The sequence below is a fragment of the Quercus suber genome, unplaced genomic scaffold (assembly GCF_002906115.3).
Source record: "Quercus suber isolate HL8 unplaced genomic scaffold, Cork oak 2.0 scaffold_68, whole genome shotgun sequence".
NCBI classification, from domain to species: Eukaryota; Viridiplantae; Streptophyta; class Magnoliopsida; order Fagales; family Fagaceae; genus Quercus; species Quercus suber.
In genome coordinates, this window is record NW_027069533.1 from 972,206 (window position 1) to 990,340 (window position 18,135).

At 35.6% G+C, this 18,135-nt stretch overlaps 2 protein-coding genes across 3 annotated transcripts; both read right to left on the reverse strand.

Moving 5' to 3' along the window:
• Positions 1 to 4,599: 4,599 nt before the first annotated feature.
• LOC136067357 (protein ALP1-like) lies at positions 4,600 to 6,474 on the reverse strand. Its single transcript, XM_065773085.1, has 3 exons — positions 5,720 to 6,474; positions 5,388 to 5,619; positions 4,600 to 5,276 (listed from the first exon to the last, which is right to left on the reverse strand). Exons 1-3 carry the CDS (start codon positions 6,335 to 6,337, stop codon positions 4,765 to 4,767), a joined length of 1,362 nt encoding a protein of 453 aa, XP_065629157.1. The 5' UTR covers positions 6,338 to 6,474; the 3' UTR covers positions 4,600 to 4,764.
• Positions 6,475 to 11,217: 4,743 nt separating this feature from the next.
• Positions 11,218 to 14,783, reverse strand: LOC112024881 (receptor-like protein 34). Of its 2 annotated transcripts, none has more exons than XM_065773042.1 (2): positions 12,389 to 14,783; positions 11,218 to 11,467 (listed from the first exon to the last, which is right to left on the reverse strand). In XM_065773042.1, the coding sequence occupies exon 1, from the start codon at positions 14,511 to 14,513 to the stop codon at positions 12,810 to 12,812; it is 1,704 nt and encodes a 567-aa protein (XP_065629114.1). In that variant the 5' UTR covers positions 14,514 to 14,783; the 3' UTR covers positions 11,218 to 11,467; positions 12,389 to 12,809. The 2 variants fall into 2 exon arrangements, with proteins under 2 accessions (XP_065629114.1, XP_065629115.1); XM_065773043.1 differs by lacking the exon at positions 11,218 to 11,467 and adding an exon at positions 11,724 to 12,115.
• Positions 14,784 to 18,135: the final 3,352 nt, after the last annotated feature.

Consider the following 18,135-nt stretch of genomic DNA (forward strand, 5'->3'; position numbering starts at 1 on the left):
GCTGCAATATAAGAGGCTGTTTGGCAACTTTTTTTTGGTCACTCAATTTTCGTCACTTAATTTTCATCACTCATCACTCATCACTCATCACTCATTTTTCATCACTCATCACCCATCACTCTAAATCAATACCCGTTTGGCTTATCAGTACAATGCCATAACTCAAAAATTTTCATCACTATTCATGGGCCCCAGCTCTGTCACATATCCAGATGGTTCTGTTTTGTTACCCGCGCCTTGCTACTCATCCCCATTTCAGCTTCTCTTTTCTCATTTCCCATTTCCCCTTCCCCCTTCAGCCCGGTCACTCTCCTAAAGCAGAAAAACCGAACCTATAAAAATTTTTCAAGCTCCCTCGCCTCGTCAGGACTGTCGCCAGTGAAGAACACCGATCTCTCCGACGCGTACGTCGGCGCCATCTCCTCCGTCGTGACCCAGCGGCGCCGACGAGCATAAGAAACAGTACCCATTTCCCGATTTTGTCACGGCCGGTCTCCTCCGACCCAAGACGGTGCTACCTCGACAGTCCTGTACTCTCTCACTTTGTTTATTTAGCTCATTTGTGTGTTTTGCATTTGGATTTTGAGAAAAATGTTCTGGGTTTTGCAGGTGGGTTCTTCAAAGTTCATCTCGCCGAGGTCTTAGAAGAATCCCTAGGCAGATTTCAACTCAGGCATGTAAATAAATCAACACTTTTTTTTTTGTTACTTTGCTGCTTCAATATCACTGAATACATGAATTGTGTTTACGAATGCACTTATGACCTGAATTTCAATGTATCGTTACTGCAATCTCTAAATTAACCGTGTTTTGTTATTGTGATTATGTGAATAAGTTATATGTGTTTGTTATAATGTTGATTTGGTAAATCCTTTTGAGAATGCCGACGACTAGATTTAGTAATATGTGTTTTGTTTTGTTATTCTCCGACTTGTGATTTTTGATTTAGTAAAGCAAATGTTCAAGTTTCTCCAAAAGTTTGATTTTCTTTTTAGACTAGACCAATACCATTATGTGATTTTTCTTGGCTTCTTCAAATTTACGAGCCTCCTCCACCTTCCAGTGATGAAGCTCTTTAGCCTGACAACCATTGACAAAATTATCTTAATTGCTTCAAGGCTACGATTTTTGTGTACTATTCCTATTTCTTTTTCTCCTTTCTAATAAATGGTAATGATTACTGCCTGAGCTATAATCATTTATCAGTGAATACTATTTTTGCGTACACAAGCATCCCATTTTTGCACTAGTGTACACACCATTTTTGCACTCAATTTCAGTGCAGAAATGGTGTGTGTACATTTGTGTGCAACTAGTGTGAAATAAACATTGCCCATCCTTAAAATGGGCTGTAGTTTTAATTATGTGCTAGCAAAAATGACTCTGACAAAACAACCTAAAAAGTACTAATCAGGACAGATGAATTCATAGTGTGACATTATACTACGGGTTTAGTATAAGCCCACACAACACTAAATAATAAGCAGTACAAGGGGCAGAAAAAATGATGCTCACAAAATGTGATTGTTAGGAAGGGCTAAACATTAAAAGGGTGAAATGGCAAACAATTAAAGTGCTCGCTCTTTTACAATTTTAAGGTTCATTTAACTAGGTTCTGTTGCTTGCAACTCGACTTGAATGCCATCCATTTTCTCTTGCATCTATCCTTGAAGCTAAAGCATAGACCATCGTACTTCTCAACTTTGATGTACCAGGTGACTTGAAAAACACGAGAAGTGAACTTTCTCAGACACAATTGCATAAATTGTTTATTATTTTGGCCTTCAATATAGTCACATGCCAGCAGAGGGGAGCAACGTTCAGCCTGAAAGCCAAATATAAATTGGCATCCAATTTCTCATTCCATTGTGTCTTTACTCATCAACATTTTGAGAGTACTTACATTAAATTTGGGAAGCAAAATTTGCCGTGATTTTTGCTCAGCAGAGCTGCAGAAGTGTTCTGAAAATGCTCATCATGGTAGTGCCTTCCTTTATTCTTTATTTTAACATCCTACTATGTACACCAAATGACAAACAATAGTCTTTAAGCATGCATATAGATGAAAATAAGAGTTACCATGCAAAGAAAAACTCTTACTTTTCTGGTAATTCTCATCAATCATTAATGATGAAAAAAAAATCATAGACAGCATAGCTGGACTCATTGGCAGGTAGATACTCGATAAATCCTTAGATTTTATCTGGGCTACCAATAAATGAACAAGTAATTACTCTTCTCTTTTAGCTCCAAGAACTTCAGTTTACTTTCATCAGACACAGCCATTCGTGTTACTGCATTTGCCTAACCCAAAGATTATTTATTTATTTTTATTTTTATTTTTGGAAGAAGGAAATAAAGATAGGTATCAATCACTGAAGACCTAACAGAAGTCATCATGCATATTATACAATAAAGATAATAGGATTTATTTGTTTAAGAGGAAAACAATATCAAGAAAATGCATTGCAGCACTTCTTTTAGTATACTATGTCATAATTATTGAATAAAGCATATTATCAATACTCAGAAATTACTAGATTGCATCACAAACAAGTGTACTTGCGAGATGACCAAATGGCACTTCTTTTGTTTTGATTGTGGCATTAAGTATAAGAGACGATGGTAATAAATGTTTATTCTCTTAAGCTACCTGCTGTTTATTTTGTTAAAATGTTCACATCATGGAACAAATATTGTTTTATTCTTATGCTACTAGTGTAGGATCCGATGAACAAAGTTTGCATGTCAAGAATATCTTCATAAATAAAATAACAGAAAGCAGCAAGCAATATTCATTTTTGAGAACTGCAGTAAAGTATCAACAATACATGGTGTGCAGTGTGCTAGACATATTATGACAAGTAGTACAATCCTAGGACTATTTTCTAGATCTGCTTTACCTAATCTCTAAAAGTATCCTTTACATTGATGGCAGATAGAATTTATATGAATTACATGTTTCTTGGTATACGTCAAAGGCAATCCAATCTAATCAATTTTCAACTCATACAAGCAGAGATTTGTAAAATGTAGTATACTATAGTAGGAGGTTCAATCAATCAATTTGCCTACTGCTAGGTGGTAGAACAATAATGAAGGCTATGAAGTTAACAACAAAAAGATGAATTTCCATTGACAGTGCATTGATTATGTAGAACTATGTACTGACATTATATATATAATTATATGTGTGTAGATATATTGGAAAAAGAAAAGCCATAACCATGTCTTCTGCCACTACTTATGAGTCCACCTCTACCGGCCATATGTGCGATATGGATCGGTGTGTGGAAAGAACCTCTTTGTCTATCCGTAATTTCGGTAGGAGGTTCTATGGATGTCAGCAATGGGCGCCGGTTAGTTTCTATCTTCAATTTTATTGTCATTACATATTCGACTTGTCAATTTTTTACTATCTTTGCTGACCATCTTATATATGCCTTCAATGTTGTATGCAGGACTCTGATCAGGCATGTAAGTTCTTCAGATGATTGGACAAGAATACATGCCCACGTGGCCGTGCAACGGCACCACTTGTCCACGAAAGGTTTGCGAGATATAAGGCCGACGCCATAGCTGCAAGAAATGAAAGAGATGAGGCTTATGCAAGGGAAGCAGAAGCATGGGAGCTCCTAAGGAAAGCAAAGCGCAAGGGTGAAAAAAGTAATCTCAAACTCTGGATTGCTGAAGACAAGGTCTATAAAGTATAGGGTAGCTTTATTTTTGTCTTGTACTGTACCCGGGGTTTATTTTGTGTTCTCTAATGTTTTTGGGGGTCATTGCCATACGCAACTGCGTCTGCCATGAACCATTGACGGTCACGTGTATAATGTACATTACACTTCGCATGCCCTGTTTTGAGTTCTTAAATATTTTGCAGAATGAGAATTGTGTTTGTCAGCTGTTTGCTGTACAGGGAGGTGTTGTGTATAGTAATGAACGTTTCTTGAACAAAACAGGTCAATCTATTATCATTCGTTTTATGCATTCTTTTATATTCAATAATGAATACTTCTCCATCAGTTAATATTTTTTGCACGTATTCTATCAAAAAAAAAAAATTTATTTGGCCCCTTCAGTGTATAAGACAATAAGGTGTCTTTATCAATAAATAAATAAAAAGAAAAAGATGTCTTCATAAATTTTCATTTTGAATAAATTTTGTTTCGTTATTTTTTAATTATATGTTTTTATCATTTTTTTACTTACTTGGAAGTTTTTAAACTTTTTTTTCCAGCGTATGACCAATTTTTTTTATCTCCCCATAGAATTATTTGAACCTTTCCACGTTTTGACAATTTTTAATTTTGTTATATGTTTTTTGAACCGCACATTTTGACATTTGGCCCAATTTAATGATACTTAAATAATCTAAATTGAAAACTGTAGTGCGTACATCGCATATTCGCATTTTATTTTTAATAACTTATTTTAGAATGGAGGGACCGTTGTGGCCGTTTAACAAAAGTGGTCAGTTTTGTATTCATTGCCATTGGTGAGAGTCGACACATAAATAGTTGAAACTTGAAACCCTTAAGTTACGTATATCTTTTAATAATTGATACAATCGATTTACGTTACATAATTATGCCGAGAGCATATCTGCACATTGTCATGTCATTCCAAAATAGTGCAGTATCATTACAAGTTGAACTAACTTATACATCCACCTATCTAATTAATAAGTTGTCCGTCACTTACTATAGTGCCAAAACGATTACGCTGCAAAGTAAATGGTCAATTGCCATTTTCAACATATAATCATCTGACATTGCCACGGGCAACATAATCATCCCACATTGTGTCAGTGATATTGTCCCTAAATTGCCCCATCGCTCTCTTCGATGCACTTGACATTTCTAGTACATGCCTTTGGGTTGCTGAGCTTGTTGCTGCTTCAGCATCGCCACTACCTTCGTTATTGGTCGCACTACCTTCGCCAACACTCTCCCCTATTGTTCTAAACAATTCATCACTCCGATTGTTTATGCGTATGAAATTATGTAGAGCACAACACACAATAACCACGTAACGCTGCCTAATTGGCTTGAAGTTTGGCATTAAATTCAGAATGGGGAAACGGGCCTTCAGCACTCCAAAAGACCTCTCAATCACCATTCGCAAGGACGAGTGTCTGTAGTTATACAACTCTTTTTTTGATGTTATCCGTCTACGGCTTGACTGGAATTCTTGCGCATGGTACCTAGTTGACTTGTGAGGGGGGAGAAAACTAGTGCCAATTGGTAGACCCGAATCCACCAAGTAGTACGACCCTACACACACACACACAGCCAGGCAGCACGTAATTAAGTTGTACAATAAACACACTACTTAGACGTGGAGGATAAAATAACTTTAGTTAAACTCATAGTAATGTATAGTACCTGTTGGTGGCCATGGGAATCCATGCTTCCGGTCACTAATCGCTTCCTCGAAAACCCTTGAGTCATTTGCACTGCCCTCCCACCCACCATGGACAAATGTGAACTGCATGTCCATGTCACACACACACAGCACATTGGTTGTTATAAGGCTCTTACGGTCCCTATGTGCTTGAGTCGCATTTGCAGGAGGTCGGGCACTCACGTGCGTTCCATCAATTGCTCCTATACATCTCTACACATTGGACCTTTTCATTAATCTTAGCAAGGACATCTACAAAATCATATTATTTTACTGTTGTACGAAGTATGTCAAGTAAGGGAATGATTTGTACCTCAAACCATGGCCAGTACTTGTTCACTTGAAGATGCTCAGGGAGGCTTGTGACATTCTGATCAGGTTTAATTAAATGCTTCGCGTAGTGGTGGACAGCCCGCAACGCCTGACGAAAATGCCGGCACACGGTTTCTGTTGAGTGCTGAAACCGGTCTGCAACACATCTAAAGCGGGTGTTGTGTCCAAGTATGTACAATAACATGGCCACGGCCTGAGTGGCATTCACGTCACCATGTCCATCCTTCAAGTAACCATGTGCAGCCAACTCGTCCACCAAATGCAACAGTAATTCAGGTGTCATGCGGAACATCTCATAACACTTAGCTTGATTACCTTCAGTGACCTCGTCCATATACGCCTTGCCGGTCAACGCACTTGTTCGCATTGGTTGTTTATCATAATGCCGTTGCATGTATGCGAACATCTCCCCGACTAAAGGATTCACTAAATTAAACTCTGCTTCTTCTTCACGTTCAAACTCTGAATCGGGCCAGTCATCATCATTTTCTTCATAGTCATTGCTGGAACCAACGTTGTTGAAGTATGCATCATCAAAGTCATACTCTTGGACCGCCTGCCACCAGTCATTTCCAGACGCCATAAGTGACCTACACATTAGCACAAACACACTATTCAGGTAGGTTATGTAAAGAGAGATATAAAAGTAAATATGTTATTAAAACAAGTACATCGCATAATAGTCACGTAGAATATAAAGACCTAATTCAACAATCACGATAATAAACGTAAAAAAAGAAAAAGAAAAAAGAACCTTATCCAAGTACGTGACAAAGATTCGAAGTTCAAATCCAAATCCTTCGCATACTATAACACAAATATAACACAAACTATACAAAGATTCCAACTTCAAATCCAAACCTGTCACATAATATAACATAAACCATACAAACATCCCAACTTCAAATCCAAATCCTTCGCATACTATAACATAAATATAACACAAACCATACAAAGATTCCAACTTCAAATCCAAACCTGTCACATAATATAACATAAACCATACAAACATCCCAACTTCAAATCCAAATCCTTCACATAGTATAACACAAACCATACAAAGATTCCAAGTTCAAATCCAAATCTGTCACATAATATAACGTAAACCATACAAACATCCCAACTTCAAATCCAAATCCTTCACATAATATAACACAAACCATACAAAGATTCCAAGTTCAAATCCAAATCCGTCACATAATATAACACAAACTAGTTTGGCATCTGAAGTTCCTAAATAACATAAACATAATATAACACAAACCATGCTTGCGGTCCCAAGTTTGTTAAATAACATAAACCGTAGTATTATCCATACGAAACATAAACAAGTAAATAGAACAACCGGAATCCATATTACATAAAAACCAAATATTGTTCTAGTTTAAACCGAAACTGCTCTCCCTCAATCCTCCTCCGGGTTTAGAATGTCATCAATCCAAGACCTCCTCCTATGCTCTGGCATACACATAAACACTACCCTATCATCATTTTGCTGCAAAACCTTTGACATCTTGATATAGGCCTTGTTACTGAGATCCGCATAAGAATTCAACACCTCCATTGCCTTGGGAAATGAGCAAGGATCACCGCCTACAGCAGATTGAGCGAATTGCTCGGATGAACTGCTACCCTTGTTGAGTTTATCACTGAACTTATCCCTCGACATTGCAGTGTACTCCCTTAGGGCCACAATCATTTCACTTATCCTATCCGACTTCTTTGAGACCTTCTTACCCTTGCCACTTGCATCTGTCACAGGACGTTTTTCTGCTCGTTGGGTTACCTCCTCAACCTCAGCATCCTCCACAGTGTGCGGGAAAGTGTCAAAGTTAGGGGTGTAACAGTCATCATCCAGATGGGTGGGTGCACTTGCATTATCATTAGCATTGACAAGCTCTTCCTCTAAGGCACGCTCCTCATCACTATTTAAGGGAGGAGTGTTTGAGGAGATCTGCAGGTTCCCAGTTGCGGTACTAGGGGCGAACAACTGCTGCAGTGATGGGTAGTCTGGGCATCCCTTATTCCTTAAGCTATTTGCACCACGATTGCTCTGGAATGTCCTTGGAAACATTAGCACACTAAACACAGCAAGTTCACAAGAGGCAAATCGCATAAATAAATAATTGCAATAAGTCAAAATTAATAAACAACAGTAAACATACTGCAACCACATTCTGCCACACCTCATCAGAGCAAGTCACTGTTTGGGTATGCTCGTCTCACCCTAATCCTGTGTGTCTTAGCAACTGGCTCCACTTGCGTTGTTTGGTACGGAGCCTATTATGCTTCTGTTGAACTTGGTTAGGGATAAAATCTTTCCCGGTCCTTCGGTTAAGTTCAGTTGTGATTGATGTCCACATGGAACCCTTGAACACACCTTTTCCCATGTTACCCTTGGATTTCTTTTTTGAAGGTTCCCCAGCTACAGCAATATAGGCTTCAGTTTCAATATTCTCAACCGATTTTTGCGTCCCAAACTCCTCTGCCTTTTTTTTGTAGAATAACCAGTCTAAGCAATTACATCAAAATAGAAAAGTCCTAGAAGTAAGATAAGCCAAGTCTCATGGTATCATAATCCTATATACATCCAGAGACATGGCCATGGTTGCCATATCTTTATTATCATCCTTAGATTTTGTATCCATCTTTCTTGGTTCCTGAGATTTGTCAAATCAAAATTGATAAAAAGTCATTGGGATATAAAATTAAGTAAAAAGTTAGTCTCAAAATGTCAATAAAATGGTGACAATTTTTTAATACATTTGAAGTAGTGGAGAAGGGATTCAAACCCTAGATTTCTCTGTTGGAACACCAAGAGGAGCCATTTGACCTGAAGTTCATCAACAATAGAATGAAGACGATTGAGTATAAAGCGCCTTAAATACAACCTCTGGGGGAATAAATGCAGCTTCTCTTTTTCTTTTGTTTTCTGTGGTTTTCTCTGTCTGCTTCTCCTATTTCTCTTGCCACTTCTTTGATGATTTCTTTTTCAGAGACATGATGAATTCTTCACTTGCCAATTGTTCATCAATCTGAAAATACCATAAATCATTATTTTTGACAAGTAATGGTGAAAAATATTAATAAAAATTGGCACACAATGTTCTATCTAAATACCATAGAAGGGAATCACATGAGGATCAAAACTCACCTTGCTAGGTTGTCGTGGAGGAGGGAAAGGTGTATATGTTTTCTTCTCTTTTAGTCTTAACCTTTTGTTTGACATTTTTCCTGAGTAAAAGTTATTAGGGAAATTTAAAATAGAGGAAATATTAAGGACAGAAGAAACTGCAAGAAATTGATTATATATATAATATATACAACAAAAAATGTAGTAGATGAAGTACTTCCTGAATTTCGGAAGAAACCTATCCCAGTTCTCACGTGCAAGTGCTGGATCCTTTTCAAGTTCCTTCTTCATCATAAGAACCTAATCAGGAAGGGAGAGGGAGGGGGGAGGGGAGGGATATAAACAAAGATTGAGAATGACAACAGATCCTCAGGTATAAATAACTGTCAACAGGTCTTCAAGGGAAAACACCAACTACAGTAGAAACATTGAGCCAGTCTATTCACCTTGATATGGTATTGTCTTCACTTAACAAATCGCTCCTGCAAACCACTTCAAAAATTAGACCAAGGCCCAAGAATTGATTTAACTTTTACGATACTTTTAGCATTTTTGGTTATTTGTGAATGTTCAGCATTACAGAGAAAGCTTTCACAAAGAAGGGCAAATTCTATATGAAATGCTTATTTTGTGAAAACCAGGTTTAAGGTTGAAAAACTACCTACTAGTAACCACCAAAATTGATTATTTTTCAGAGCTTAAAATGTACCTCCCCAGGGATGTCATCCCCAATCTGATAAATTGATTTTTTTTAATTTTTGTACCCAGAAAAGCTTAAATATCAACAGGTAAGTCTAAAAGTGGTACAGATAAAACAAATTAGAGGATTCTAAGGTGGTTATTAGATTGTTTTGATGCATGTGTTTTAGGAGTTGAAGTTGGACAATTAAAAGTTCTATAAGGGAAGTTCTTAGCTTCCACTATGAGACAACATACAAGAATGCTCAAAACTATATTTGGGCAGGTTTTGACTTATACACACACACACACACACACATACTTCTAGAGGTTTTGTGAGTAGTTGTGACTATGCATGATATGCACATGTATGCTTATTAGGTTCTTAGAAGTCGATGCCTTAAACTCTATGATTTTTATATTATTTCAAAATAATCTTTTTAGTCTTGAATATGAAAATTTGAAATTCAAACGATGTTTTAACCGCTCTCCCATATTTTAAGATGATTTTATGAACTTTAAAAATTTAATAAAAAATTCAATTGTTACAATTAGTGGGGGAGGGAGGATTTGAACCTTGGTTTTCCTTATGAAGAAGACCAAGCAATGCCACTAAGCTACAAGACTCTTGGCAAGATGATGGTTTGAACTAAACCATCTCTAGTGAAAAAACGAGTTTTTAACTAAGATTTCTATAAAGTTTGCACTGTTTAAAATTGTTTAAGCTTAGGTGATTTTAAATTCTTGTTGCATGTTCTAAAACAGTACTTGAAATGGTTAAAGAATGCTTTTTTGGTACTTGATTTAGAAAGTATAAACTATTTCATAAACTCTTTAGTCTTTATGTGTTCCATAAAGGGGTCAAGCATCAAATGTTTAATTCTTCAATGAAGGATTGAAGAATTATTCTTATTATATAAATAATTTTACTAATGTCACCCCACCTCCCAAAAAAGAAAAAAAAAATTATGGCTCAGTTCCGGTTACTTTAACTGAAATAGTTGGTCCTCAAGTGTGGACAGGAAGCTATAAATTTTTTATAATTCATGGTTATGGTAGTCAACAAAAGCAAGGCCCCGATTATTGCTTGGATTCTTTGCATCCTGTGACCAAGAGTTTAATAAATTGAGTACAAGACACTTGTAACTGGCACAAAAGAACTAAACCATTGGCTGTGGTAAAACATAAATTTTTTAAAGGCACTAGGAGTTCTGAAAATAAACAAAAAAGAAATAAACGATCTCAACTATTAATGATAACTACCCTAAAGACGTATAATTAGTTCACACTGACCTTAACAAGTTCCACAGCAGTATAACTCTAGGCCCAACCTCCAGGACAAACTTCCTTAGATCCTGCTCTCCCCAGCTTCTAGGAACTTTACCAATGAACAAACGGTGCTTTGCTTGAGATGTTGAACATTTTATTTTTTACCCAGGAGAGAGAGTTTACACAAAAGCATTCAACAATTGCAGCATGCATAAATAACAGCAAACGACCACAATAATAATAATAGAAACCTTAAAAAAGCTCTAAGGAATACTCATATTAATCTTTTAGCTAACAATAATAATTTTACATCAAATTCAATATTCAACTTGTTGTTAAGTCCTCAGCCTATGTGGGGAAAAAGGCAAATAATAAATGATGCGCAAAAGATTATGTTACCTTGAATTCAGTATTATTCAGCTCATCAATGGCTTTAGGAGCTAATTCTGCACTTCTAAAGGTCACAAATGCAAAGCCCTTGTTCTCACCAGAATCTTTGCCTTCCATAATCCGAAACCTGTTGGCACAGACCAAAGTGGCATTGATATAAATCTTCACAAAAGCAACTTAGAAGATTGCATTATATAGAAATGGAGCTAACCTCTGTAACCTCCCCTATAGATCCACAAAAAAGCTCCAAATCCTCCTCTGAAGCATGGAAGAAAATTTACCTTTACCAACTATTGCTAAAATGGAAAAGAAAAAAGAAAAAAATAAAAAATAAAACCAGGAGAGTTTCCTTTATGAATACAGTGAAACTATTCAGCCAAAAAAATAATACGGTGAGATACTTTATATATACCTTCACTCCACATTCATATATCAAATCTCGAAGATTACAAAAAAAGAAGAAATGATATCAAGTCTAGCACCTACAAGTTGACTTACAGCTCATCCAATTTCTATATATAATCTCAAAATCATCTTGAATCTTCAATCAAATTAAATTTAAATTTTCAGTTTTTTAGTCAAGAAGTGACAATACTCACATTCAACATGGATAGCAAGTGTATAATTAAAAACCATCATAAATCACACAACTTTGAAATATTAAGAAATGCATTCACCAAAGAATTCAAAAATGGACATGAAAACAAAAGCAAATTTTAAATATATAAGGATATGGTACCAAACCCAACAATATAAATAAGCAAGAGAGACTGAGGCCTTGCTGTCTACACAGAGGCCTTGAACTATTCAAGAGCACAAAGGTTATTGATATGTTCCAAAACATCAGAGGTATCAACCTTGCACATTACTGGGCATTTTATGCTAAGCAAAGCAGAAACTGTGCACCTAAAGCAAAAAAAATTAGACAGTTAAAATACAAGTATTATAACAACTGAAAACCAGAATGCAAGGCGGAAAGGAATCTTGGGCCTACCAATTATTTCAACCAGCTGCATTAAAATAAAATTAAAAAAAAAAAAACAAATCAAATACTTATTTTATAATTAATAATGACAAAGTTCAGCAGCTTGATTTCCCTATGAATGAGCATTTACATTTAGAGAAAAAGAGAGAAAAAAGTGACAAACAGAGAAGATGTAACTAAAGAAGGAGACATACCTTGGCAATGAATGGTGTCTTGTGTCTTTGGGAACCATGAAAGATGAAGAAGATGAGAGTGAATAAGGATGATGAAGATGGCAAGTAGAAATAGAAGCTTCATCTTTATCCCAATTTTGACACATAGAAGGAATTGGGGGAGAGCTCCATTTTTTGCTGGGTTTTGCTGTTTGAGTCAGATTTAGAGTATGTTTCTTCTTGTCCATTGGAGTCAGATTCCAGCATGTCCGTAATTTCTTCCATGGTTGAAAAAAATTCCATTATCTAGAAATGAAATAACACACGAGGGATGCATTCTACTTGGACTCCCAACCTTTTTATGAAATTGAAGTGATTTCCACGAATTACAAAAAGTTACAACATGCCTTTGACACTTTCTTCAAAAACTCTAACAAATCTACCCACAAATTGTTTTGACTTGTTAATTTCCTCCACCATTTCTGCGGGCATTATTCTTCAGCCTTCTGAGCAAGATATGTTGCTCTAGTTTGACCATCCTCACAATCCACTTTGGTTTTCCAATTTTAAACATAACATATCCCATTAATGTTCCAAATATCAGTCCACATCCATAACCTATCAATACAGCTTGCCAACCAAACCCATTTTTAGACTCTAGGTTGTCTTCTTGTTGCAAGGTCGATGGTGTTGGTTGCTTTGTCTCATGGTTGTTGCATGTTCTTGTCAATGGAAATCCACATAATCCCAAGTTATCGGTGTATGAATCATTGTTGAATGTATTGAATTGCTTCCCTGAAGGTATTTGTCCTATAAGTTGATTATGTGATAGCTTTAAAACTTCAAGCCATGGAAGATCTGCCAATTGCTTGGGAATCTCCCCTCTGAGCTTGTTGAAAGAGAGGTCTAACCATTCAAGATTAGTTAAATTTCCAAAAGATGATGGAATATAACCTGTAAGATTATTGTGAGAAAAGTTGAGCCCCTTGAGTGAATAAAGGCTCCCAATTATCAGCGGAATCTCCCCTATGAAACTATTGTTTGAAAAATCAATGGTTCTGAAGATAGTTTGGATTCTTTCCATCTCAATATACGACCCTTTTATCATCACATTCAAAGAATCATGATAATAATAATCTCCCATATATTTCAACCCAACTTCTCCTTCATCCACCTTCATCATGGCTTTCAAATATTTGAAATATTTTATTGGCAAAGGACCATTAAACTCATTGTTAGAGATGTCTAGGATTCGCAAATTTGGGAAAGGAAATTTGGCCTTAGAATTGCCTATATGACCATGAAATTGGTTTGATCTTATGACTAGAACGTGTAGTTTTTGAATACTTCCCAACCAATAGGGGAAGGTGCCATTTATCTTATTGTTTCCAAGATCTAGAATTTCTAAGTTTGTACAATTTTCCAAAGATCGTGGCAATGGCCCTTCCAATTGATTGCCATTAAGGTTAATATTCCTCAAATAGTTTCCCTTTGAAAATGTTGCAGGTATGGTACCATTAAGGCTATTCATTCGCAAATCCAACACTGAGAGTACATTAGAGTGTACTAAACACTTTGGAATCATGCCACTAAAGTTGTTATGAGACAAATCTAGAACTTCAAGGGAACTTGCATTGCAAATTAAAGAAGGAATTTCTCCAATTAAATTGTTATTGGAGGCAAAGAGATATCGAAGGTTAAGAGAATTTAACGTGGGGAATGGTCTTTGAAGCAAGTTGTTACGAAGATCAACAAAATTTAGGTTCTTCCAAGGAATCTTATCTATACTTGTCAAAAAGTTGTGAGAAAGATCCAGAAAATATAATGAATTCCTCCCCACAGCTCCCAACCATTTTGGAGTTTGGCCATGAATTCTGTTATTGGAAAGGTCTAAGTTTAGTAAATTTGTTGCTGTTCTTAGGAAAATTGGGAATTCACTAATGTTGCAAGAAGACAAGTACAATTCCTCCAAATTGGGCAAGGTAAATGTTAGATTGTTGTTGATGCTGACTAATATATTGTTATATGAAAAATCCAAAACATTGAGATTATTGAGGTTTGATAACAATTCTAAGTCCAACATAATACTTAGGTTATTTGATGAGAGATATAGATAAGTAAGGTTCACAAGTCTAGATATTGTGCTAGGAATAGAGCCCTGTAGCATATTATAGCTCAAATCAAGGTGCTCTAAAGAATTATTACACTTGAATTCCCCAATCTCACCAATGAATTGATTATGATCAAGATGTAAGTTCTCCAAAGAGGTCAAACAGAATAACCAAGATGGGAGTGTCCCATTTAGGAAATTTGAACTTAAAGAAAGACAAATTAGGAGATTCAAACCACTTACGTGATTAGGAAGGGGACCAACAAGTTGATTGTGGTGAAGGTATAAAACGGATAGATTCGGCAAGTCAAATATTGACAACGGTAGCAAACCTGTTGAATCCACAATAATTAAAAATTGTCAGTTTGATGTTTCAGCCAAAAACACCTAAAATTTAAAAGTCGCAATTTTTGATTCTCACCGCTAAAATTATTATTCGACAGATCCAAATAAATAATTTGAGTAATGTTTCCAAGTGATGCTGGAATTGCCCCAGTAAAATTGCAACTACGGAGATCCAAATGCTCCAAGAACTTTAGACTGCCGATAGAATCAGGTAATTCTCCTGAGAATTTCGTTGAATGGAGAGATAAGAACTTGAGGGAACTACTGCTCCAATTAGACTTTGGAAGAGAACCTTCAAGATTTCGATTATTACTAAGATCAAGGGTTTGTATGCATGGAAGGCGGAAGATGTTTATTTTGAGAGTTCCCTGCAAGCTACAACCACTGAGACTAAGAGTTGTCAAAGAGGAGGATAGATTCATCATCGAAGAATTAGGTGTAATTGAGGACATATCTATCTCATCCAGAAGAAGTTCCCTTAACTGGGAAAGGTTACCAATGACTCTTTTCCAAACTGGTGTTTTGATTGATAGAGAATTGATAGAAAGATCAAGTGAAACAAGCGAAGACAACTGGGAGATTTCATATGGGATTTCACCATAAAAATGAGAATTAGATAAGTTAAGATGAGTCAAACTTTGAAACTTGCCAAACTCAGGAGAAATTTGGGAGAAATTGAAAGAATTTCCAGCAAGATTCAAGGTCCTGAGATGGCGAAGAAGGAAGAGGGTACTGTTGGAATCAATTGAGCCATGAAGACAACTAAAACTAAGGTCAAGGGCAATGACATGGCGAGTGGAATTGTCACAGACAACACCATCCCAAGTGCAGCAGTCCTTATCCTCCTTCCAAGACCCGGTCTTTGGATTAGAATTTTCACAATTCTGGAAAATCACAAGATAAGGATTAGAAGCGAGAATAGAGAAAGACTGATTAAAATGGAGCAGAGCAGAGCATTGTGAGTTTGAAGACAAGGAAGAAGAAAAGGGGATTTGAGAACGGAAGAAGAGCAAGGAAAGTAGTAGACTGAAATACTTCCAACTTAAACACTTGCCCATTTTGATTTGATAATTGATACCCTTAAAACAAAGCAAAAGACGCAAATATTTTGTGATTTTATCAGTGAGGCATGGGATGGGATGAATATTAGGATTCACATTTATATAAGTCGCCAAGTCAATCAAAGTCTTCTATCTTTTTTTCAATTTATTATTATTATTTTTTTAAGTCAATCAAAGTCCTTGAATTATGAAACTAAATTGATATTGCGGGTTTGTTATTCAACAGTTTACGTATTACGTGGTCTACTCTTGATCAAATATTCTCATTAATTAAAAAAAACAGGTATTTTCAATTCCAAGAATCATTCATTAGTCATTGGCAAAAAGCTATCACAAATTTTGGACCTCACGGTGATAAAGTATCTTATACGCTAAATGTATAAGACCTACATGATATTGATATGTAGGCCCCATAATAAAAAGCTATTAATGGTAGACCTCACTATTGTGATAAGATAAGTGCTACGTCTACAATATTTTAATAATATATCTTAAGTGTCAAGTTGTTAGAGGTTTTTAATTTGAATTTACAATTGAAATTACTTTTTTATCCACTAATAATAACCTGCCACCTAAGATTTGTTGTGAAAGTATGTGAAAATATTGTAAACATAGCATCTCTCTTGTGGTAAACTATCTTACAAGCCCAAAGTATAAGACCTACATGTTACTGACATGTGGCCCCCATAATGAAAGCTATTAATGATAGACGTCACCATTGTGATAAGAGAAGTACTACGTCCACAATATTTTCACAATAAATCCTACTTGGCAAGTTATTACAGGTTTTTAATTTGAATCCACCATTGAAATTATTTTATTGACCATGATTTGTTATGAAAGTAATAACCTACTAACTATGATTTGTTATGAAAGTGTTGTAAAAATGTTGTAAACAGAACATTTCTCTTGTGATAAAGTATCTTATACGCTTGATATATAAGAAAGTATCTTATATGCTTGATATATAAGACCTATATGATGCTGACATTTGGGCCCAATAATGGAAAGCTATTACTGCCTATTAGAATAACATTTATACGATTCTCCAAAAAAAAAAAAGATTAACATTTATATATTCTATCAAGTTAATCAAAGTCTTCTATCTTTTTTTATACACTTGAATTATAAGGTCTATATGATGCTAACATTTGGGCCCTACAATGAAAAGTAATAACATTTATATATGTTGTCAAGTTAATCAAAGTCTTCTATCTTTTTTTATACGCTTGACGTATAAGACCTATATGATGCTAACATTTGGACCCTACAATGAAAAGCTATTACTAAGTCTGACGCGATGGTTACTCCACAAAAATAAGTGCTTCTAGGATGTGGGGGGCAAGGGCTGATATTTTAGTCTTCAGAAAGGAACTTCACACACATATACACTTTTTTTTTTTTAAGTTTCAACTTATGACGTTTGCTCCTGATGATAGTTCTTTATCATCAGACCAAGACATCAATCAATTTTTGGTGAAGGTGGGGATTAAACCCCAGATCTCTTATTCAATCATTAGACATTTTACCAATTGAGCTAACTGGAACCCACTACACATATACACTTAGATTAGGTTAGAGTAGAATTTCTATTTTGCATATATATAATAAAAAAAATTTATATATGCTGCCAAGTTAATCAAAGTCTTCTATCTTTCTTTCATTTTTTTTTTTAAGTCAACCAAAGTCCTTAAAATATGAAGCTACATCAATATTCCAGATTTATTATTCAACCATGACTTGTACATGACCTTGATCAAATATTCTCATTCATTTAAAAAAAAAAAAAAAAAGTTATTTCCAAGATCACTCATCAATCAAACTTGGCAAAAAAGCTATTAACGATGGATCTCACCACAGTGAGAAAGAATCTTATGCGCCTAGCATATAAACCCTATGTGAGACTGACATGTGGAACCCATAACCATGGGGCCTACATGTCAGCCTCACATAGGTTGTATATGCCAGGTGTATACAAGATCTTCGTCATTAATGTTCTTCTTCTTCTTCTTCTTCTTCTTCTTCTTTTTTGTTTTTTTCCTCCTTTAGGAAATATAGAACTTTATTGCATTTTCCAAAAATAATGTAAAGTTACTGAGAATAAAAACTTAATATGTTCGGGTAACGTATTTAGGGCATTTGTTAATGGATCATTTAAGGAAATTTTTGATACCACATTCATGCAAAATATAAAAAGTTGTCAAAATAGTAACTTGTTTTTATTTTTCCATAAAAAGTTTCTAAATAAATTCTAAAAACTAATGTCCTTAATA